This window comes from Cottoperca gobio, chromosome 6 (assembly GCF_900634415.1).
Source record: "Cottoperca gobio chromosome 6, fCotGob3.1, whole genome shotgun sequence".
NCBI lineage: Eukaryota > Metazoa > Chordata > Actinopteri > Perciformes > Bovichtidae > Cottoperca > Cottoperca gobio.
Genome location: NC_041360.1, coordinates 14,152,511 through 14,176,876, shown reverse-complemented (window position 1 = coordinate 14,176,876; position 24,366 = coordinate 14,152,511). Strand labels below are relative to the sequence as shown.

General features: G+C 40.2%; 1 protein-coding gene across 2 annotated transcripts in view; it reads left to right on the top strand.

Moving 5' to 3' along the window:
- Positions 1-24,366, top strand: part of LOC115009736 (voltage-dependent calcium channel subunit alpha-2/delta-1) — a 64,911-nt gene extending 40,545 nt beyond the window's left edge. Inside the window, exons 16-41 of one of the 2 annotated variants that reach the window (XM_029433933.1) lie at positions 41-115; positions 198-278; positions 625-699; positions 4,841-4,912; positions 5,271-5,342; positions 6,008-6,069; positions 6,498-6,574; positions 7,483-7,494; positions 8,810-8,818; positions 9,159-9,219; positions 9,313-9,404; positions 10,516-10,597; positions 11,141-11,203; positions 11,809-11,909; positions 12,446-12,535; positions 12,629-12,696; positions 12,802-12,840; positions 12,946-13,017; positions 14,072-14,224; positions 16,165-16,217; positions 16,625-16,680; positions 16,842-16,971; positions 17,712-17,824; positions 18,518-18,600; positions 18,932-19,011; positions 22,207-24,366. In XM_029433933.1, the coding sequence (XP_029289793.1) occupies positions 41-115; positions 198-278; positions 625-699; positions 4,841-4,912; positions 5,271-5,342; positions 6,008-6,069; positions 6,498-6,574; positions 7,483-7,494; positions 8,810-8,818; positions 9,159-9,219; positions 9,313-9,404; positions 10,516-10,597; positions 11,141-11,203; positions 11,809-11,909; positions 12,446-12,535; positions 12,629-12,696; positions 12,802-12,840; positions 12,946-13,017; positions 14,072-14,224; positions 16,165-16,217; positions 16,625-16,680; positions 16,842-16,971; positions 17,712-17,824; positions 18,518-18,600; positions 18,932-19,011; positions 22,207-22,243 (1,908 nt within the window). In that variant the 3' untranslated portion in view covers positions 22,244-24,366. The remainder of the gene's footprint in view (positions 1-40; positions 116-197; positions 279-624; positions 700-4,840; positions 4,913-5,270; positions 5,343-6,007; positions 6,070-6,497; positions 6,575-7,482; positions 7,495-8,809; positions 8,819-9,158; positions 9,220-9,312; positions 9,405-10,515; positions 10,598-11,140; positions 11,204-11,808; positions 11,910-12,445; positions 12,536-12,628; positions 12,697-12,801; positions 12,841-12,945; positions 13,018-14,071; positions 14,225-16,164; positions 16,218-16,624; positions 16,681-16,841; positions 16,972-17,711; positions 17,825-18,517; positions 18,601-18,931; positions 19,012-22,206) is intronic. The other variant, XM_029433934.1, reaches the window with a different exon arrangement.

Genomic DNA, 24,366 nt, shown 5'->3' with positions numbered 1-24,366 from the left:
TTCCTGAGTTGAAAAGTGCATTTGCTTGGCTCTCAATTAGGAACTGGGTCTGGTCATCACTGGAACACTACCTGTCTTCAATAAAACAAAGACCAAAGATGACAGGAATGGCGAGGTACAGTTATTAAATGCTTAAGCACATGATGAGTGGAGTCAGGAGGTGTTTTTTTCTTCTCTCATCCTTTTCTGTTTTTCAGCACCATAATCAGTTGATCCTTGGCGTAATGGGGATTGACGTGTCTCTGGATGACATCAAGATGCTCACACCGCGCTTCACAGTGAGTTTAACATCCATATGTGATCATATGCACGCTGACAAATACATGTTTCAAAGCAAAACAGTTGTGACTATTCTCTCTGGTGCAATTACCGAGTGATGGGATTCCATTAGATGTGTTGTTTTTTATAACTCCTACATAAAATCATACATGAATAAAAAAAACCTCCTTGCCGTTAATGACAACCCCTGTGTTGCATGTTATACTGTGGGTTTTGCCCTTCTTTTACACCCCTTTAACACCCATTACCAGTTGTTTTACCATTATACTCTATATGTACAGGCATCATGTGGTTTTTGGACACAAAAAAAGAATTTCCCACTCCACTGTTCATTTTCTTCTTCAGATTGGTCCAAACGGATACTACTTTGCCATTGATCCCAATGGATACGTCCTGCTGCACCCTAATCTCCAGCCAAAGGTATGGCATGTGGCCCTACGCATCACTTCATGTCTTCAAGCACACTATTATATTCTGACTATTCCACATCGTTACACAATAACTGCTTGGGCTCAATTAATATTATGCAGGTGGTGTAAGTTATTTTCAAACTTTTCTATGTACCTTCCCTTCATCAATCTTCGTATAAACAATTAATTCTCCAGTTAGACTATGAATTGATATCATCAGTCCTCAGATGTCGGCTAGAAGGTCACTCATTACCATGTGAGATAAAATAGATATGTAGACTTGGCAGCGAACTGGCATATATGTTTAAGAATGAAGGATGAAAAGAGCTATAGTAGAGATAATGTGTTTTAAAGTACACCCCAGAATATAATTTAATTTGTTCCACCATCGGTATAAATCATGCTATCGCTGTTTGTGTTTATTTATTTATGTAGATTAAAATTTGTAACATAAAAAAAGTAATATGTTAATTGGAGGGTAGCCTTTACTGTACTAGCTTACTTTGGGCCAATTCAAATGAGTATTTTTGATTTCATAACAACTTTAAGTATGATTACAACAAGGCTCATTGAAATTTGAAGGAATTATCCAGCAGTTCCTCCAAAACTCCAAATGGTACCATGTCAATTGTATGCTGCCTGACTTCGTCATACAACTCCTTGAATACATTTCTGCAGGACTTCTAGCCACTGGCAGGTATTAAGATGCAAAGTGGTAGGAATTAGCCATGACCCCAAAGGTTCCAGCCCACTCCCTTCAGCTCGGGGTGAGGGAGGAGGACAGGCTGCACAGTGACCATGTGCTGCCCAGGACTGAGTTCTGTGTTTGGGGATCATGATGTTCAGTGCGGCCCCTCACTGGATCTGAAACAGGTGGGGGAGGGGGGGGGTGCGCACTTATATTCTGTCAATCAATCCACAACTCTCCACAATCTAATCCACCAAGACAATCACTTATGGATCTAACTATTCTAATTCTCATTTAATTTCCCTTATTGGCGTGGTCATTTACATGTAGTCAAAGTTCCATTATTTGTAAATATGACTCTATGCTCCTGATAGTTACCTGAAAAGAGATGTTACTTGTACAGAGACTAGTGGAGAAAAAATAAAGGGGACAAATATGGTAATAGTGTTGTTAAGTAGTTTATGGGTAGATAGGCATGCAGCATATTTATAAATGTCTATAATGTGCAAATATTGCAGAGCTGCATGTCTCTCTCTCTCTCTCTCTCTCTCTCTCTCTCTCTCTCTCTATCTCTCTCTGTCTCTCTCTGTCTCTTCTCTCTCTCTCTCTGTCTCTCTCTCTCTCTCTCTCTCTCTCTCTCTATCTCTCTCTCTCTCTGTCTCTCTGTCTCTCTCTCTTTCTCTCTGTCTCTCTCTCTCTCTCTCTGTCTCTCTCTCTCTGTCTCTCTCTCTCTCTCTCTCTCTTCTCTCTCTCTCTCTCTCTGTCTCTCTGTCTCTCTCTCTTCTCTCTGTCTCTCTCTCTCTCTCTCTCTCTCTCTCTCTCTCTCTCTCTCTCTCTCTCTCTCTCTCTCTCTGTCTCTCTCTCTCTGTCTCTCTCTCTCTGTCTCTCTCTGTCTCTCTCGTTGCAGCTGGGAGTGACACACTGTATGTATTTGAAATCATGTATTTTTTTTAGGGACATTGAAACCCACAGCCCCCCTACCACACTGGGAAATTTTTTAAAACACCAAAATTCATCACTGTGCATCTTTTCATAACTTTCCTAGAAAAGGATTCGTAACAGGAAGCTCAGGCTCAATAATAAATATGCTGTCACTTTTCACGAGGTGAGACAAAGTAGAAGTACTGTAGATTGTAGATTGTAGTTCCTAAAGGTAGCAATGTAGAGTTTTCTAGAGTGTAGTCTCATAGATATCATTATTAATAGATATAGTAGCAGTCATATAGATCTACAGGTGTTGTTGGCAGCTTTTGTCTCCTCTTTCCATGTACACATTCCTTGTTGCTCTTAGATTTTAGAAGTGCAGCTTGCGTATGTGGCTACAACAGAAAATACAGTTTGAAGAGGAAGATTGTAGTGAGAATAAGCTTGTTAGCCAAGCGGCAATCTTGGGTACTGAAAAGTAAAGGCAATGCCAAAGTGCCTTTAACTTGCATACTTTATAATGTCCAGCAGGGGGCGACGACTCTACTGGTTGCAAAAGTCTGATTGCGTCTCTTCTCACTTGATTTAAAACCTCAGTAAACATTGTATGCATGAGTTTATTGTCTCAATCACTAGCTTCAAGTCTTCTTCAATACAGCATAATGTTTGTAAATTAGGGTTTCATTTAGAGTTACCTACACAATAAAGCAGCTACCTTGCGATTGGCAGGTCTAGGTGTTGTCCGTGCTTTAATCCATTTACAGTGGGTTTTCAGTTTATGAAAATTAATTGTAACATTTTGGTAACCCAAAATTTCTTGGTCAGTGTTCAGTTTGGGAAATTTCTGGTTCCAAAAAAACAAAGATGGCAACAGCCAAAATACCAAACTTCAAAAAGGCAGTACACAGACAGATGGGTGACATCACAGTAGCTATGTCCACTTCTCACATACAGTCTAAGTTTCGAAGCCGATATTACTGATAATGTGTATTCAAGCAACACAGCAATGTTATTATTACTTTTTTCCCATCAAGCCTCTGTACTGTGTGTGTGTGTGTGTGTGTGTGTGTGTGTGCGTGTGTGTGTGTGTAAGGTTTAGGAATAGCCTGTCAATCATTGTCTCAGTGAATCAGCCAAATGGGAGATCGAGTGAATAGTGATGCTGACCTTCAGCCCTTTGAACATCTCCCTCGTCTCTCCCTCTGTCTCTGCAGTGGCACTCTGTATTTGATTATGTTTGTACATATTTCATATTCATTACCTTTTTATTTTGATCTCCCACCCGAGCTCACCTCAGCAAGTCTCTTGCTGACATACAGTATTCTCTTACTCTCTCTTTTTAATCGTGTTGCTCTTCTTTTCTCACTTCTTATTTCACATTTGATTTTTTTCCCTTTGCTGTTCACACCCTCCCATGTTCCCGTTTTTGGCTCTCTTCATATTCTCTTCTGTTTTTTTGTGTATGTTTGATGTTTGATTCAGTGTTGTACCTCTTGATCTTTTATTCTTTCTTTTCTCATTTTCATGTTGAGATGCTTCATCTTCATCTTCATCATCTTTCTTTGCTGCTTCATTTCATTTAACTTACCATCAAATGTAAGGAACTCAACTCAGGCTTTTTAATTGATTGAATATTTTGTTTATTGTTTTTCTTGTCCATGTACTGATTCACACTTTACCTTATTTTTACATTGAACTATTCCCAATGATCTTCCTTCAACGTTGAAATGCATATACTGTTTATACATATATATATATATATATATATATATATATATATATATATATATATATATATATATATTTTGAATGTTAGACTCACTGCTCGCATATGTCAACATAAAAACAAGAAACTTTGTAGGGAACTCTAATATGCTCTCACCACATCACCCCACATTTTGAGTCACAGAGTGAATAAAGGCTGTGGAGGACAGCCTTGTATCAGATTCCATGTACGGCTGTTTTATAGAGAAGCACTAGATTACTGCTACCATTTTATACCACCATAAAGCCACTCAGACGTATTGGGTTTTTAAGAGAGGACATTAATAGGGTCCAGTGTCACTTTGTATCAAATCTGATTCAGCTGTGTCTGGTGTCACAGATATGTTGTCAAAATGTTGCCATATGGTACCCTCTATTTTTTCATACCATGGATTTGATTGAAGTCATGTGTTAAGGAAACTGATTGGCATTGCTCCTGAATTACAAAAGAACGTTGTGGCTCAAATAATTAAAGTCAACTACGTTATTCATTTCAATGCCAGGACTAAGAAGCAGGGCATATTCTTCTCTTTGGCTGATTGCCACAGTAAGAACCCATTTCTGAATAACAATCGTAACATGGAACTTTTATGACATTTTACTCCATCAACTCATCAGGCTTTAGATCGCGAGATATTAAAGAGGGTTATTACATAATAAACCTTGCTTCCAGCGACAGTTCTTTTTTTTGTTCACATCATTCCTGTTATGCTGTCATCGGGTTTGTGTATGTGTAATATTCTTAAATTGTGTCACATTTCATCCTTTTCCCCAGAATCCTAAATTCCAGGAACCTGTTACCCTAGACTTCCTGGATGCTGAGCTGGAGAATGACATCAAAGTGGAGGTTAGAGTGTGCAGATAGATTGAAATCCCCCCCCCACCATACACACAAACACACACAGACACACACACACATATACACATACACACACACACACACACAGGCACACACACGCACACTCACAGCAAAGGTTCAGAGGAGGATATACATCCAGGCAGGTTTTCAGGTGCATATGTCTCATGTCTCCTCATAAAGCTATCATGACAAGCCCCTGCAAGTGATTTACTTGGTGTCCCTAACTTGTTAGCATGAGGTTATGAGACATAATGTTTTCAAATCAGCTGAGACTCAGTGAATCAGATCCAGTAACGCTCGAACTACAGTTTATATATACTGTCTGTTTGTTCATCTCTCCCTATAGATCAGGAAAATGATGATTGATGGTGAGACAGGTGAACGTACCATTAACACTCTGGTGAAAACTCAGGATGAGGTAAGAGAAAATACTGGAAGGGGCTTAACATGTTACACATTAGCAGGTTGAGGAACTTTACATTTGTTTTGATGCTTTCGTTGAGGCGTCCTACCATGCCTATGCAGGTGTTGACAGACATTATAAAGTAGAGGAAGTGAAATATCAATATATTGTCAGTGAAGAAATATCAATATACTTTTGTCACTACAATTAAGTAATTCAGCTAATTCATTAACATATTGAAGCTTAATATTTTATATAAGTTTAATATTTATTATCAGATTTTTCACAGACTATCAGATTTTTCTAAAAGATGCAAACCTTATATTTTCCAATTGGATTTTATGTTCCGACATATTGAAAGATGTCATGTTTCCTGCAAGAAGACATTGTTCACATTGTTGTTTGCAGTAATTTAGAGATACAACATAAAGGAGCTGACGATTGTGTGTCAGACTTCCTTGTTTGAGCTGAAAATTGTCTAGTTATAATTTTGTTTTTTACTCAGATTTAATAAAAATGTTTTTTAATTGTGATTTTTTTACATATTTTCATTATTTAAAAAAATACTGAATATGTCCTGGAATGTGTCTTAAACAATACAACAATGAGCACTACTTACATTACTATTGCGAACACATTCTGAATGCCAGTGTCTGTGTCTTATCATCTATCATTGGCAGAGGTACATAGATCGAGGAGTCAGGACCTACACGTTCGCACCGGTCAATGGAACAGATTACAGGTAAGCCATCTCAGCAATTTTTTGTAATAAGCCTTTATGGTTCATTAACCTGTCTCTGTCACTTAAGACAATTCACAGCCACTAGCACTCCAGCTGATGGAGGACACTACTTAAGCCAACAGGGGTCACTCTCTTGTTTCTAACAGCGGGCTCTGCTTGGTTAATATGAAATACATTTAAGAGATTGTTTTTGCTTTTCACTCAACATGCAGAAAACATGGAAACCTTAATTAGTTGTGTCTTTTTGCTCTTGATTTGTATAAATTACCATAATCACATGCAACTGCTAAGTTTTTAAAAACACTTCACAGAGCATTTAGGAAAACATCGAATGCTTTGAATGACCTTTAAGTTTCAGCTTCCTAAAACAAATAACTCATTCAAATGACCTCCGAGCACAACATTAGTGTGATTGTCTTTTTCTACAGCCTGGCTCTTGCTCTGCCTAAATACAGTGAACACTTCATTCAAGCAAAACTGGGGGATGACATGAAAAAAGATATGTGTAAGTACAGCGTACACCTTCATGATAAACAGTATTTGCAAAGAAATCAAATCAGATTAAATGTAGGTGGTGTCTCACAACTCAACTCCCATGCATACTTTCTTTGGGTTGTACTCTTCAGTATCTCCTCTTGCTTTGTATTACTCGCTCCTAGCTGGAACCACAACCACTCCTTTGTATTTGCTGCTCAGATCAGCGGATCCCCACGGTGCTTTTCTTTTGTAGTGTAACCCACTGGTCAGTCGCCCCGCACTCCCACACATATTCATCCACATGCTTTCCTTCTCCCACACCCAGCCCAAGCACTAGCTCTTTTGATCTCATCTCCATTTTGCTCTTCTCTCGTTATTTACTCCCCTCTTCTTGCCCTCTTTCTGGGTTAGGATAAGATGATACTTCCCTCGCCTCCTCTCCCTACTCATTATCGCTGTTCCTACCAAACTTATTTTTCTCCTTCTTCTGCACTTTTCGCTATGTTTTAGTGGCCAATTCCATCTCATTACCTCCCTCTCCTTCAATTTTTACTTCCCTGAATCTGTCACTGGGTAACAGGCTACCTAAAGCAGACAGGCTCTGATTGTTTTCTCTGTCCGTCTCTCTGTCTAATCTGTATACCTGTCCTTGACTCGTTCTCTTTATTCCCCCTAATATGCCTCTCCCCTCCGCCCTTTTTTATTTTTCTTCAGCTTATTTATTTTCTTTTGTCGCTCTGTTTGTGCTCTCAAGGCTGTCTCGCTGTATGATACACTCTGGCTGCTTCTCCTTACAACTCAGAACATAGCTAATAATCACAAGGACACAACTCTTTCATACACGCACATACTGTACACTCTTCAAACTATTATTTCAATGTTGATTCTGATGCAAGTTCATTTCTCTTTTCCTGCTTCCACGCTGGAATCTTACAGCTTCTTCTTGGGGCAAGTACTCACTACTTCTGTGTCATCTGTCTTACTCTTGCCATGTGATGCTCTTCCACTGCATAAGCATGTTTGTTGCATGATTACATATAGCTGGATGGACTCTGAGGTATGAATGCTTAATCATGACTTTATAGATGCATGGGTGGATAGATGCTTTGATCAAGGGATATAATTGGAAGAAAGAAAACCATCAGAATCAACACAAAGCCATCTGGTTTGAGTGGATTTTTCATAACTTTGATGTGACACCACTAAGCATAAACGGCTAATGGTGCAGTTATTCCAACAGATGAGATTTTGACTGAGTTTTTTCGGCCTCTGTATCACTCACTCTCTGCAATAACGAGTCTGTCATTGTGCCATAAAGACTGTCAGAACGTTTACAGGCCTGTTAAAGAAAGTAACACACCATGCCTTGCTGCCACAGACTACTCCAAAGTTCTCTGTACAGCCATATAGAGTTTCACACTGGAGCCAGACCACCAATATCTCGACCCACCACTTTCCTGCAGTAGGTGGTTCCTGCATCCACATGTCCTCCTTATACATTATGGAGGGTCCTTAGTCAAGGGTGTGATGGATGAACAATTTTTCATCCATATGGCAGAAATGCTGCATGCGTTGAATGAATGACCTAATGCTGGGGTTGAAGAGATGGTGACAGAAAAGTAAAGAGCAAGAAAGAAGTGAAAGAATGTATGGTGTGGAAAGCAATTGGACATAGAGACACCCTGCCCAGTCTATAGAGACAGAGGGACAATGAATCTGCCAGTTATGTTTTATGTGAAGGACATTGTTTCATCTTGCACCAGATTTCCATGACCCAGAGGAAACTCAGCACTTCGTAATTTTTTTCGCAGACTGCGCCACACGACTCAATATTTTTTAAAGGCAATGTCCAAAATGTCATCATTTGAAGAGACCAGTGAATGATGGCCGTCCATGCCTGTCATGTCATTTATGAGATAATATTTACCAGATACTATTTTAAATGAAATCCAGAGCCAGGGTGGAGGGAATCTTCTTGATTACTACTGTATATTGTATTTACATGTTGTTCCCTTGCATGCCTGTTCCTGCAGTCCCTCTCTGATCGTTTCCTGTTCTGCATTTCTCAATCTATATCAAGTTTGTCTATTTGCTCTAATATTCCTTCACTGCATGATAGTGTTTTACTGCGCGAAATATTTACTATTTTCAGCATTTTTTCCAAGGTATGACTTCATTTGTCTGATGATGAATGGATTGTTATCACTGTTTGTCTTTCCTACTTTCTCCTCTCCTCATCTCTGTCTCTCTGGGGTCACTACAGGGCAAGAAGGCAAGTATTTCTCCCTCAGTTATTCTCTCATGCCTCCCCAGTTCACGTTCATCCACCCTCTCTACCTTAATCCATAACCTCATATCTGTCCAATAATTTATGCGTCTGTGCGTATGTGTATGCATTTGGGTGGGGGCCTTTCAGCTAGAGTGTGTTCACTACTAGTGTCCATTTCTTAAAATGTGATATGACCATCCACAGTGTTTCTGGAATCATGTAGTCACCTCACAGCACACATATCAGTGCATTTTTATCATCTCATAAATAGAGATCACACTTTTATCCACATTATATCCCTAATCTTATCAGCCATAACCAAGTGTTTCTGTGTTTTCAAAAGCCATGGAAACCATACAGCAGGAGAGGTTTGATGAGTATGGTTACACCTACATCGCTCCAAGGTGAGTGATTCCGACACGATTGTACAACCCCGCTTTCACTGTACAGGACCAAACAAGGGGCTGAGATTGAAACTGATCAATACTGTTCCTCAGGGAGTACTGCAAAGAGCTGAAGTTGTCACTCAACAACACCCAGTTTGTCCTCGACTTCAGCCAGTACATTGATAGGAACATCCCAGATGCATGTGAGTCATGCATCTTTTGTCATTGTTATTTCACTTGACACATTTGCACACGTTGTGATGTCAGTTTGCTGTTTGTATTCATACGAGTATTATGATACCACTGACCCACACCTAAATCAATATACAGGGTGAAGCTTGTGTGTATATGCGTGGTATGTTTTACTGTTAGTCACGCCGATATTTTCCACTCTGATACCACGATGGTCAGCATCTGAAGGTCAGAGCATTACTTTAGTCATTAGATTAGTGCGCTGCGAAGCAGAGTGACATCAGCGCGATCGACTGAGTTTCCTAGAAGCTTGATGTTGTCACGCTAGACAATGACTCATGATGTTTGATTTGTCATTATCTAATGGATCTCCCCCCTAGAAGGGCTTACCACCATCATCCAGCTAATGGATCTAGGTATCCTTTTTCCATTTCAACCCAAGGTCAAGCCATAAAAAGATGCATTAATGCCCTTCCTGTTGCTGTTTGTACAGTATGGTCTCACAATGTATTCTTGAGTTTTAAGTCTTTATAAAAAAGTTATGGACATGATTATAAGCAAGACTCAAGGGAAGCTGAACTCAAACTGTGCTAACGGTTTTTTTGAAAGGCACTTTTCTTGACAATAGGGTTCAAGCTCAATACCTTGGCATCATTTCTCTCCCAAAGCTTCAACAGCCAGTATTTCACAAAGTTCTTCCTGCTGACAGTCTAATAATCAATCAGACAAGACCTACAAAAACATGTCCCCCAGCTGGATGATTCCCTAACAAGTGCCATGAGATCAAAAATGTTCTCTCACATTTATCCAGGGAAAAGATTTGGCTCAACACACCTGCTCTTTGTCTTTCACCTCCAGACACTTAATCACTTGTCTCTTCAGTATTCTTAGTGCGAGCCAGTGAACATATCTGCTGAAAATGAATATTCTAGGCTAAGTGCATTGCTCAGTGGCACATCAGTACTGACTCTTGCGCGAGCCAAAAGCATAACGTATTCATCTTTCCTGCCAAGATTCGTAAACAACAGGCTGGCATTGCTTCCCTTGCCATATTTCCCTACTAAGCAACATGGCGTTGTAATGTTCGTAATGTGTAAGATGTATCTTGTCTTGCATCCACAGGCAATGTGTCCCTGGTGAATCGACTAATACTGGACGCAGGTCTGACAGCTGAACTGGTGAAACTTTGGATTGAGCAGACAGTGTGAGTCCCAAATCTTTATGCTCTTTTCACCTTGAACTATTTATCGGCGCCTATTAAATAAAAATTCTTCATATATATGGGAATCTGTGTTGCATGCACACGCGATTGCTCTACTACAATAGCTGATGCTTATTTCATGCTCAATTTACTGAGTAACTGAGCCAGAGTTTCAATTATTTTGTCTCTACTCTGGGTGATTTGATCATGTCTAACTAGTGAAACATGATGAAAGCAGAGCACAAGACACATATCACGCCCGACCATACCAAGCTCTGCCAAGACATGCTGTTTTTAGAGGAAAATAAAATAATTGCATCAGTGTGTTTCCTTTCATGGTATGTCCACTTGTCTGAAATAATCTGAACAAACACTTGCAAACACACTGCAGAGTATCTGTTCAACATTAGCACATAGAGAGACAAGTGACTGTGGGCATAACACAATTTGTGTCATGTCTGCAGAATGGTCTCACAGTTCACAAACACTTTTTCTAATCAGTGCGATTGGCTTTGATGTTTGATTGGTTGTTTTCCATGTTCTCAGGGATGGGATAGTGGCCAGGTTTGTAGCCACAGATGGAGGAATCACAAGAGTCTACCCAAGAAGGTACTCTCCCCTCTCTCTACTCAGTTTCTCTTCTCGTGTTAGTGCTGGCGTCGCGGAACAGCCCGGCAAGCTTTGCCCAAATATCTGGTGGTGTAAATGTGTGAGATGAAAATGGATACAGACTGTAATGCTCTTAGGTTGAGCGCTTTTGGCTGCTTTACTCACCTGCTCCACTGGGTTACTTTCCAGAACATAGAGGATTATACACTTTCAGCTGAACTCTCAGAGCTTGCCAAGACAGAACAGGACACGGGTCAAATCCACACATCCAGCAGCCAAACGCAGCTCATTTTCCTCAATTTCCTTCCTTGCTGCTACTTTTATCTAAGCTACATTTGGGGGATTCTACTCCCTCAGAATATAATATTCCAGCTGAAGATGAATGCATATTCCTCCCGCCTATAAAACGTGAAATACAATCACTTATTGCTTTTACAGGATCATGACCTTGACATATTTTAAGTGCATTGGATATGACTCTTATTTCAATGACTAACATTTGGCTATAGATTAAAATTTAAATAGTTGATCAGACACATTTGCTTGGTGTTTTATGGATATAATGCTCTGTATCCAGTATTATATGACAGTATTAATGTTTCCAGTGCTGGGGAAGAGTGGACTGAAAATCCTGAGACATACGAGTCCAGCTTCTACAAAAGGACCCTGGACAATGAAGTTTATATTTTCACAGCTCCATATTTCCGTAAGTTTTCTCAAAGGTTTGAACATCTGTCTGTGTGTGTGCACTTTTGTATGTTTGAGGATCTTCAATGCGGTTTGGCACCGAGCCTATCCTGCTCTTTGCCTTTGGACGTCATCCCAATCCTACTGGCAAAGATCACACTCTCAGGCCTCTGATATCACTCTTTATCCTTCTCCTTTTCCCGCTGTGTCTTTCAGCACTCATCCCCTCCCTCCCTCCTGCCCTGTATACTTCCTGTTATCTCCACTGATCTCTCTAACAGACATCAGGACAGGCAAACGTCAGTGTAATGTAGCCGAGCTTTCAGCTACACTTGACTGGATTAACACATGTACTGGCCTTACATACTCCACTCCACTCACATAAATTACGAGCAGAGAGAAATGTATGGAATTTCCCACAAAGGACAGCGATTATTCCCATTTTACTGTGATCCCATTTTGAAATGTACCCTGCCAAGCTTTTTTAAACATGATTTAAGTTAAATTGCCATAATTATTGTTTCTCTTCCCTTGTGTATCCTTTCTCTGTTGCAGCTGAGGGCAGGGAGTCTGTTTCTGAGTCAGGTATTCTAGTGAGCAAAGCAGTGGATGTCACGATTGACGAAGTCACTCTCAAACCAGCCGGTCAGTCAGTTGCTAATCCAAAATGTCTTGTGATGCAACATCAATCAAGTCTCAATAGCTGTAAATCTGCCTGTTTTGTGGTTTGTTTTGTAGTGGTGGGAGTAAAGCTCAATGTGTCATTCTGGATGAACATTTTTATAAATGCTACACTGAAACTGAATGTAAGTTTTGTTAATAATGTTTCACTGTATTGTATATACAATTTTTGACAGCTTTATATATTGGTGTACAATACAAATGTCTTGTCCGGCTGTTTTACCTCTTAGTGCAAGGATGAGATCTGTGGCTGTCTAAGGAATGACAAGGTACAGCATTGCAGTTTAATGTATCTAATCTGAGTGAAACTTTTTGTGTTTATCTATTTATCTATATAGCCTTTTTAAACTTCATCTTTGTTTTTTACCATACAGCACGTAGACTGTGTGATCCTGGATGATGGCGGATTTCTACTCATGTCCAACCAGGATGAGTATATCACCCTGGTAAGTTACCTGGAAACCATTTTTTTCTCACCTTATTATGACCATGTATGCTTCACTTATCCGCTCTCTTTTTCCAAATGATCAGTAGTTGACATCACACAATAAAACTTATGTGGTCACATAGTCAGACAAGTTTAAATCAAATACTTTGCTAGCATTCATAAGTCTTACTTTGTTCTACCTTTCTACATACCTAGCTCCTCTTTGCCACAGGGATCCATCAGTCACAAAAAAGAGGTCAAATAAAGGGTTTATGACTCAGCTAAGTTATGATAATGGCCTGTTAACTGTGAGACGTTCCTGTAGGACAGCAGTACATCCATGTCTCCGGTAAAGTAAAGCACTAGCCACTGGAGGAGGATCAAAGGGAAGGTTCTGATGGGTTTTAGTCAGTCATGGAAGCAGTAGTGAAGTGAGTCCCCTGTGAATGCAAAGAAGTCAGCTCTGCTGCGATAACTCCACTCTTTTAGGCTGCTATAGGCCCCTGTGTGTCAGTCGTAGGACATTCAGTGGGTCTGGAAACATTACATGTCAGTCAAGTCAGGACATCTGTTGTCTTTGATCCATTGTTGATCCACGGCATAGCAAGCATGTGACATAGAACCCTCCAATCTCTTGTTCACATTGTGTGATACATTTAGTGTCCGTTCAGATCATGCAGAATTGGAAGTCTGTCTGCAACTGTAGAACAAGAGTTATGTATTGTAACCATAATTAATATATGATTAGTAAGAAGTCTGAAGTCTGGGGCACACCGCCACTCTCCACCTATCCAGACCGCTTGAACAGAGGATGAAAGGGCATGGCAGTAGAAGTAAAGTGGAAGAGTGAAAGGTTGATTGCCATCTGTCTATATGGGCTGCCATTTGAATGTACTCGTCCTGGTTGTCTAAACACGTAAATGCACATGTTCAGTCTACTGATGCGCAGCAGTGAATGTCCATAAAGCCCTGTCAGAGAGATAGTAGACAGCTGTATGTTTTGTTTGTACAAGCAGAGTCTGCTTTTATTGACAGTGTGTTTGTTTGTGTGTTTGTATGTGAACTCAGTCTAGATAGGTCAGTTCTTTGGTGAGGTGGATCCTGTGCTGATGATCAACCTGGTCAACACCTCCCTGTACTCCTTCAACAAGACCTATGACTACCAGTCTATCTGCGACCCAGAGAAAGACAGCAAGACTGCAGCAGGAACCCGCTCCATCTATGTGGTAAGACACTCTCTCAGCAAATAAATGATAGTTTCAAATATTGTGATTGTGTATTACATTTTTTGTTTTATGCCGGGAGCTGCCGAGGCCGGAACATTATGTTTTTGTGTTGTCCGTCCGTGGAAAGTTCTTCAAATTTGGGACAAACGACCATTTAGACCAGTGGTCCCCAAACTAAGGCCCGCGGGCCGGATAAGGCCCACCTCCACATTTGGCCCGGCCCCCTGAACAATACCAGAGACGCATTATGATTTTTTTTTCAGTCTGGCCTCGCGAATCCTAGACTAGCCCCTGTCAAATAGAACGGAATAATGGCGAAAAGGTTAGGTAAGAGAAACATTGATTCAGAATGCAGGGTATTTAACCTGCAGTGGTCAAACGATTATTTTTTGTTCAATGCATCTGTCATCTCATCTGTCAAGAGGCGGTGGCGGTATTCAAAGAATACAATCTGCGCCGACACTATGAATCCCGTCACAAAGACAAGTATGATAACTTGCAAGGCCAAACGGAAGAGGTGTGTTCCGAGAAGAAAGATGTCTTTAATGCCGTGAGTCTGTCGGCGAGTACAATCACCAGACGCATTGAAGAAATCGGGGGTAATGTATATGCCCAGCTGCAGCAGAAGACGAAAGAATTAGACTTTTTTTCATTAGCACTGGATGAGAGCACGGACGTGCAAGACACAGCGCAGCTGCTCATTTTTATTCGTGGAGTTAGCGCAAACTTTGAGATGTGCGAGGAGCTGGCAGCCCTCCAAAGTCTCAAAGGGACTACAGCGGGGGAGGATATTTTCGGCAAAGTATGCCAAACCATGGAAGAGTTGGACCTAGACTGGTCAAAGCTTGCCAAAATCACGACTAACGGGGCTCCTAGTATGGTGGGCGCGTCTCGGGGTCTAATAGGACGCATGAACCGGGAGATGGAAGAACGGGGTCTCACCGCCCCGTTACAAGTCCACTGCGTAATTCACCAGCAAGCACTGTGCTGCAAAGTGTTGAAGTGGGATTCTGTCATGAAGGTTGTGGTGTCATGCATAAACTTCATCAGAGCAAAGGGACTTAAACAGGCAGTTCCAACAATTCCTGTCTGAACTGGAGCCTGCGCACGGCGATGTGCTGTACTACACAGAGGTCCTATGGTTCAGCCGGGGCAGAGTTTTGAGGCGTTTTTACGAGCTGCTACCCGAAATTAACGCATTTCTTCATTCAAAAGACAAAACGGTCCCAGAGCTGATCGACCCAGAATGGAAATGGCACCTCGCATTTTTAACAGACGTGACAGAAATGCTGAACAGCCTTAACTTGCAGCTACAAGGCCAGGGGGAACTCATTTGCGACATGTATTCTCACATAAAAGCATTTGAGGTGAAACTTGCGCTGCTTTTGGAACAAGTGAAACTTAATTTTTTCTGTGAAGAACCCAGAGAGGGTTATTTGGTTATTATTTATTTCACAAATAGTATTATTTATTTCCTGACTTTCTTTTCTGTGAAGATCCCAGAAAGGGTTATTAATATTTGGTTATGTGTGGCTTTCTGGAAAACAATAAATGTTTACGTTTAGGCACCCCTGCGATCGTCACACTTTTTCTGTTACAAACTGACCCCGGCCCCCATCAGAGAAGGGAAAAGTTATGTGGCCCTCACAGGAAAAAGTTTGGGGACCCCTGATTTAGACTGAGCTGCTTAGATGTTGGGGGTCAAAGGTCAAAGTCACTGTGACCTCACAAAACACATTTATGGCCATAACTCAATAATTGAAATGCTAATTATTACAATTTCATACACATGTCTAACAGGATAAAAAGATGAGGTGACAGAATGACAGACATGGATGTAAACTGCAACCAAACTTTAAAAAACATGACTGAATTGTCATCCCTATCTGCTTTATTTTGGAATTTACTCTATGCGACTTTCTTTTCCTGTCCTTCTCCAGCCTACCATTGCAGACTTGCTCAGTATTGGCTGGTGGGCCTCCAGTGCTGCCTGGTGAGTGTACAGGTTGTGTTTTTGTTTTGTGTTTCTGTGTTTCTTCTACTGTTTGTGTGCGTTTTAGAGTGGGAGTACATTTGTACTTTGGGATAGGGAGTTTATATGGGAGAGGGCTCGTATGTTGTTGAGGGATGAAGTTGGCCGGTTCAGTGAAGGACAAGAGCAGTTACACAACATTATACTGCATCGCTATCTTTATGACTGTCCAACTGCAATATAACCAGCTTTTAAAATAGAATGACTGATACCTCCCATGACATTTACATCACAACCTCAACCACAACCTTAAACAGATGTGTGACTGTAATGAAACAGTGTTTTGTAGTTTAATGTAATATAACTTAAAGATAGTCTATTGAATCATTCAAGTGACTCATTTTGCTTTTTTCAATCTCTGTGTCTAGGTCGATACTCCAACAGCTCTTCTTTGGTCTCATGTTCCCCAACCTTCTCGAAGCAGGTGAGCAACACAAGCTGTGATTGTGTAAAATGTAACCATAAGCCCTATTTAGATGAGAATTTGGCAACCTCTCTGTACATTTAATAGGTTTTAATCCCACTGCTTTCTCACTAATCCTTTCCAGTGTTTCTTTCTTTATTAAACCTGTCTCTTATTTCCAGCGGAGTCAGCAGATGATGACATACCAGATGCCATTTTTAAGGAAAGCTGCATCACAGAGCAGACTCAGTACTTCTTTGACAATGATGAAAGATCCTACTCAGGTGTCCTGGACTGTGGAAACTGTTCCAGGTATGTGAGTGTTTTGTCATATGTGCACAAATCGACTTGTGCTCCCATTTCACTGGCTCATATCCACTCATACTGTAAAGGGTCGCTTTATTTAAGATGTTTTACCTCTTGCTCTATCTTCTTCCTGGACATCCTTCTGTTTAATAGTCTTCAGGGATGGGTCCATAAGAGTGTTAGTTTCCTGGCCTCTTTCTGCTTTCCAGCCTGATTTCAGGCAGCTGCTTTCTGGTGAGTTCTGATCAGATGCAGATTACCTTGATCTGTCAGTGACCGGAATTGCAGAGGGAAGCACAAAAGCTTTTTTTATCTGTTTTTCTTCCTTCGCTCTCTGGCTATACTTCAAACTCAGTAATACACACATTTACGGACCACTGCACATCCACTTTGCTCTAACCTCCTTTTGTGTCAATTTGGGCTGTGGGAGGCGGATAAATATGGCTGTAATTACTGGGTGTTTTGAGTCCCACGTGTCTGTTGCTTTGCTCCACGATGTTAACGACTGTAGACACAGAAACTTTCATGACTGCTATAAAAAGCCAATCTCCAGGTGAGAGAAGAGTTATGAATGTGTATATATGTGCACAACTCTCTTGTGTGTATGCAAATGCAATACATTGCAGAGAATTTGTCATTGCATGTAAATTGGAGCTGCGTGATGTACCTACACCACAGCTATATAACTGTATAAATACTGTATACACTGTTTACCAGAATGTGAGCTGGCCATGTGTGCTTTCTAGGATGTATCGTGCCGAGAAGCTGCCAAACACCAACCTAGTGTTCCTGATCACTGATGCCAAGGCAACGTGTTTGTCCTGTGACCCCAGGCCGCTACGACAGGCTGAACAACCCTGTATCCTTTCACTCGTAAAAATCAAACATAGAGTTACACTTCCTTTTTACTTTCCAGCCCTCCATCCATCACCCTTATGACAGGGGGGCTTTAAACTCTCAATACAAGGACACACACCTAAGGAGTTTGCAGTAGGTCCCTGCTGAATGTTCACGGGTGAACAGTAAACCATATGCACGACATATGAAAGCATGTCTCACGTTACTCACAGATTCAATTTCTTTGTGTCATTCATCTGGGCTGCATGCTGCCATCGAGATGAATTAAGGTTAAGGGCAGGAATGTGTTTGTATGTATGTACAATATGGGTGTATTTATACTGTATATTTATTAAGCATATCTGTTTGACAGATGTGTCATGAATGTAGCTTCCTACTGGTGCAACAGTACAGATGTCATCATGAGAGATCACATCATGAGTCACAACAAGGGCACAGAATAATGCTGACATACATACAATACACACATTCAGCTGTATTTTACATACATATGGCATGGCTTAATGATAACTATTAATTGAAATGTCTTCATGAGAAGAAAGTGTTTCAATCTCCTTTTCCATATAAAATATGGGTTGATGAGTTGGAACTGCTTTTTGGCAGTCAAATTAAGAGATCATTGAAAAGTTGCTCTTTAAAGTGTTAAATGTGACTGCTGATGGTAAACCGCTTTTTCCTGAGAGTGTCTGTTCAGCTGAAGGTCCTAATCCATGCGAGCTAGCTCAGAATCCTAGATACCGCAAAGGGCCGGACGTGTGTTTCGACAACAATGAAAACGTAAGAGACAACCACACATCTGCCTCTGTCCAGAAAACATTGCTGGAAACAGCTCCATTAGTGAGGCTTCACAGTTGGCCCCCATAAATTCGGTCTGGTTTTCATCAGCGTTCTGCAGAGATTCAAAGCCCTGCTTTATATTTCCCACTGATCCATCCTTGATTTATTCATTCTTTCATTTATCAATTTCTAATCATTTTTATCTAATGAATCTTGCATGCAATTGATTGTCAATTTTTTTTTATCTCGCTTTATCTGATCTTCTCACTCATCATCTGTCATTCCTGTTTTATGATTTTGCATCCCAACGGCTGCTGCTCTTGTCTGGTAGGATGAGCCCTTGTGCCCAATCAGCAGAGGTTCTACATTGAGCCCCACACTTCTCTTGTTGTTTCTGGTGCTCACTTCAGGGTCAGTGCCCTCACACAACTCCATGCAAATGTATTAACCACTATGATTTTTACTGTTCCTGGGCAATCCCAAAGTGCCTGTTAAGTGAAAATCCGGTATTTCAAAGCTTGGTTTGAAATTAAATTAGATTCTTAATATTTCTTATGAAATATTTGCTGGATGATAACTCACAACCATTCAAGCACAATCCATCCCAGTAACATTGACTCCAGACTCTAACCCACCTAAAGCTTGATGGTGTTATGGTTGTTTATTCAGGCTGATATACCTTTACATGTACACATTGATTCCATATGTTTAAATATTTGATGTTGCATTTACCATTTAAAAGTTTTTTCATACACATTTAAATAATTTGAGAAGGAAATGGCCCACTAGTATTAAGTGAATAACACACTGTAATAACAAACAGTTGGTGGATAATGATGTATTTATTTGTTGCATGCCGATTTCCCTAACAGAATGCTACATCTTTCTTTGGCTTCTTGTTTTTTGTTTTTTTCTCTGTTTTTTACACCAACAGATGGCGAGCAGATTGTATCTTGGCAGTTAAATGTGTTAAACCAATTTAATATAATAGCATCACACCACCACTATTCAATAATAGCAGCACAAAACTAAGTATATATATATATATATATATATATATATATATATCTGCAGCCATAATATTTTTATTTAGAATTACTAAATGCTTTGTCAACCAAATATATTAGCACTTGTTGATGTATTTTGCCTCAAACTCTTTCAGCCTTTTAGGTTTAACGATTGCAATGCAATATTCAGACCTCATACAGTAGGAAACGGGCTTTGTTAGATTCCCTTGAAGAGATCAAATTTAGTTCACATTAACCAATTGTACCATTTGCGCTTTATTATTAAAACAAAGGAGCAAATTGGATAACTTGTGTGTGAGATTATCGCATCACCACCCAACAGTTCATAAGACGTCTAAATATTTGGAAAATGATTTCCCATATCTTTGTGAACTCAGACATTCATTGTGTTCTAAAGGCATAGATCACATGCATAACAGACCACTCATTTATGTGCATTTTTATATTGTGGAGAGGCGGTGTTGAGAAGCAAAGGGAAGGGGAGGAATAGCTGAGGAAGTAGATGAACAGTAAAAGTAGGCCACGTCCCTTTTCCTCTTTCCATCTGTCCCATTACTTTTGGCTGAGCTCCTCATAGGAAGACAGTTTATGTCCCAGCCAGTCCATTTTGTCACTAGAGTAAACAGAGGAAGCTCCACGTGTGTTTCCTGCCCTTTGAATACAGTAGACTCCCACCTCTTTCTCCTAGGCCTTTGGCATGCACGGATATCCTGAATATTCCCATCACATACAGACATGAGCATGCACATACTCATACATGCACAACAATCACAATGAGGTCCAGAATCAAATCAAATCAAATCAAATTTATTTGTATAGCCCAATATCACAAATTATACATTTGTCTCAGTGTGCTTTACAGACTGTACAGGTTACGACACCCTCTGTCCTTAGACCCTCACATCGCACAAGGAAAAACTTCCTAAAAGAAACCCCATAATTAAAGGGGGAAAAATGGAAGAAACCTCAGGGAGAGCAACTGAGGAGGGATCCCTCTCCCAGGACGGACAGACGTGCAATAGATGTCGTGTGTACAGGATAAACAACATAGTACAAATACAACATTTGACAGAAATGATGTTGAAAAAGATAAAGTTTGGATGAATCCAGGAAAATGTCAAAAAGGTTTCCTGGTGTCCAGCAGGACCAGGGCAGCAGGCGCAGCCACAATTCCTGATCCTGACGTAAACTTTATCAGTGGCAACTTGCCACATGAGACACAGAAACTCTGGGCATGATACCCCGGATGATGAGTTAGTAACATAAATGCATACAGATAGAGAGGGAGAAGAAGAGAGGGAGGGGAGGAGAGAGGAAGAGAAGGAGGAGAGCAGGGAGGTGTCCCCCACCAGTCTAAGCCTATAGCAGCATAACTAGAGGCTGATCCAAGGCAAACCTGAGCCAGCCCTAACTATAAGCTTTATCAAAAAGGAAAGTCTTTAGCCTGCTCTTAAATGTGGAGAGGGTGTCTCCCAAACACAAACTGGGAGCTGGTTCCACTGGAGAGGAGCTTGATAGCTGAAGGCTCTGGCTCCCATTGTACTCTTAGAGACTCTAGGAACCACAAGTAACCCTGCAGTCTGGGAGCGTAATGCTCTAGTTGGTTTATAAGGTACTATGAGATCTTTAAGATATGCTGGAGCCTGACCATTAATTGCTTTGTAAGTCAGGAGAAGGATTTTGAATTCTATTCTGTATTTTACCGGGAGCCAGTGCAGAGCAGCTAATACAGGAGTAATATGATCCTGTTTCCTAGTTCTTGTCAATACATTTTGGATCAACTGAGTCTTAAGCGACTTTTTGGGACAACCTGATAACAATGAGTTGCAGTAATCCAGCCTTGAAGTAACAAATGCATGGACTAGTTTTTCTGCATTATTTTGAGACAGGATGTGTCTTATTTTTGCAACGTTACGTAGATGAAAGAAGGCAGTCCTTGAGATTTGTTTTATGTGGAAGTTAAAAGACAGATCCTGATCAAAGATGACGCCAAGATTCCTTTTTTATGTCCTTAAGGCATGCTTGAAGTTTAGCCAATTGATTGTTTTCGTCTGGTTTAATTGATAGATATAATTGGGTATCATCTGCATAACAATGAAAGTTTATAGAGTGGTTCCTTATAATATTGCCCAAAGGAAGCATATATAAGGTGAATAGAAGCGGTCCAAGTACAGAACCCTGCGGAACTCCAAGACTGACTTTGGCTGTCATGGAGGATTTATCGTTAACACATACAAATTGAGATCGCTCAGATAAATAGGACTCGAACCAGCTTAGTGCAGAACACCTCTATAACTGCAGCAGAGCATTTAAATGAATAGTTCATTTTGATTTTGAAAAGAGCCAGGCTAGCTCCCTGTTTTCAATCATTTTGCTAAGCTAAGCTTAGCATCTCCTGGTTCCAGCTTTATAATTATATGATATGAGATGACAGATATAAGAGTGATATTGATCTTCTTATAAACTGCTTCATATTGTTTGTAGCAAAAGTAGTACTGATGGTGGTAGTCGTAGTAGAGCTACTAGATGTAGGAGAGGACTGTTTATCTGATTAATTAACAACTGATTTGTCCAACAGGAAGATGATTCTGATTGTGGAGGAGGGACCTGCCTAAGCCCGTGTCTTTGGCAAATGCTTGGGCTCCAACTACTGCTGCTGTGGCTCATCACATCTTCACAACACTCATGACCCCCACACACACACACACACACACACACACACACACACACTTATCGTCATCGTATCCCACAAGAGCCCAGAAGACACTCCAGTAATGGCATCCAGGATGTATGCAGAATATTTGCAACAAGACATGTTTTCTGATGACAGTATCATTTTTCAATGCCAAAGGGTGCTCAATTATTTCCTCCTTGTCATTTTCAAAAATAGAGACACATTTACTGTGCTCAGCTGCACTCATTTCCATGATATACTCCTTAATACTCTCTTATGGTGCAAGAGTAAGAGCTAACCAAACCCTTTAATTCTGCCTCATTTGTTTCTTTGATTTATTTAGCAGAGGTTGAAGAGTCCCACTTTGCCAACTAAATATCATTCAAAGACTGTATGTTCACTGACAGCGTTGATTTGTGTAGTTGTCGATATTGTTTGTTGCTTATTTATTGCGTATGAATCATTATGCTTCAATGATTGTTTATTTTTGGCAACCAGTGCAACTATATCCCTTTTGTTTAAGTGTTTTTTAAATGTACTGTACCCTACCTATTACCTATTTATTTTTTTGTACTCAAAATCAACAAGCATTACGTGACTAGCTAGGTGTTGTATTGTAGCAGCATGTGCTCAGTACAGAGCTAAAGACAGCACTAGTACTCTGACACCAAAGCTCCACACAGTACCAAGGTTCACAGATACACACAACCCTACTACAGAGAATCTGCAGGCCAGTTTATTTTAAGAGATTCCTCAGATATGGGTGTATTCAAGTTATGACGTTAGCTATCTAGCTCGCTAGATAGATAGATAGATAGATAGATAGATAGATAGATAGATAGATAGATAGATAGATAGATAGATAGATAGATAGATAGATAGATAGATAGATAGATAGATAGATAGATAGATAGATAGATAGATAGATTAGATAGATATCGTATGTACCTCATGTGAATCAAAATCTATTAGGATATTACAATCTCAAATATGTTTGTAGCCTACTTGGTCTGACAGCTTTGGTTGTCTTCAATTTGATGCATCAAATTCCCAGTGCCTACATAGTAGCTCAATCAGTCTGTTATATGAATGAAATAACGAATCAGAGTTGTATTCTTAATATGTATGTTTCTATGCTAATGCTTGCTGCAGTATAGCAGAGCGGGTAGCCCTTGCAGTAATATGTTGTGAAATGAGCCAAATTGGCTGCAGTTATTCTAATTGATGTGACCCAGACAACAGTAGAAACAAACAGTGATTTTGATTATGGGAAAGGAATATAATTTTCCTCCATGATCAAAACAAACCTAAACCATACTTGAGCTTTGTGTTCCAACACCTCTCTTTATTAGTGCTGTTTCTGTTCCCTCTCTGGATCACCAGACTCAGGAGCCAAGATGACTTGTGAATGAGATGAGCATATCAAAATGACTGTTTCTTTGTTTTCTTCTCCTTGCTGTATTCCTCCTTATGCTTGTTTCCTGTTTGTATTGCTCTATAAGTGCTGTGAAGCAGACGCTGAAGGCTCAGTGTCGAAATGCTGCAATGTCATGGGATGAGCTTGTTCTGTGTTTGAACGCTGTCTATGCCTATGATCAGCATCAGGGTCTGTTGGAGAGAACTTTGAGAATACACTACCAGTGGCAATTGTGCATTGCCTGACATTACCATAAATCATAAGGATCAAGTGTTTAAGTTTTCCTTTATTTGTAGCTATTTTAACTAAAGTAGAGTTCTCTCCACCTAGCCTTCATGGTGACCTTGTTAAGTGTTCAGGTTATGCCTGTCTATCAAAGTCGCGTGTTGACGTGTTTTACCCCGGGGGTCCCGTGTCTTTGTGCAGGCATGTGCGTGTCCCTCCGATATCTGATTGTGCTTTAATACTGTACATGAATTACTCTTTTGTGGAACTTGACTAGCCTGAATACATTTTGTATACATTTGTACACTTATACTATTTACTGTATAAAAGAGAAAATGAAAGAAAAGAAAAATGTTTATAACATGGTGTTGATTATTGTGCAAATATAATATATTCACAATAAAAGTGTTGTATTGTTATGA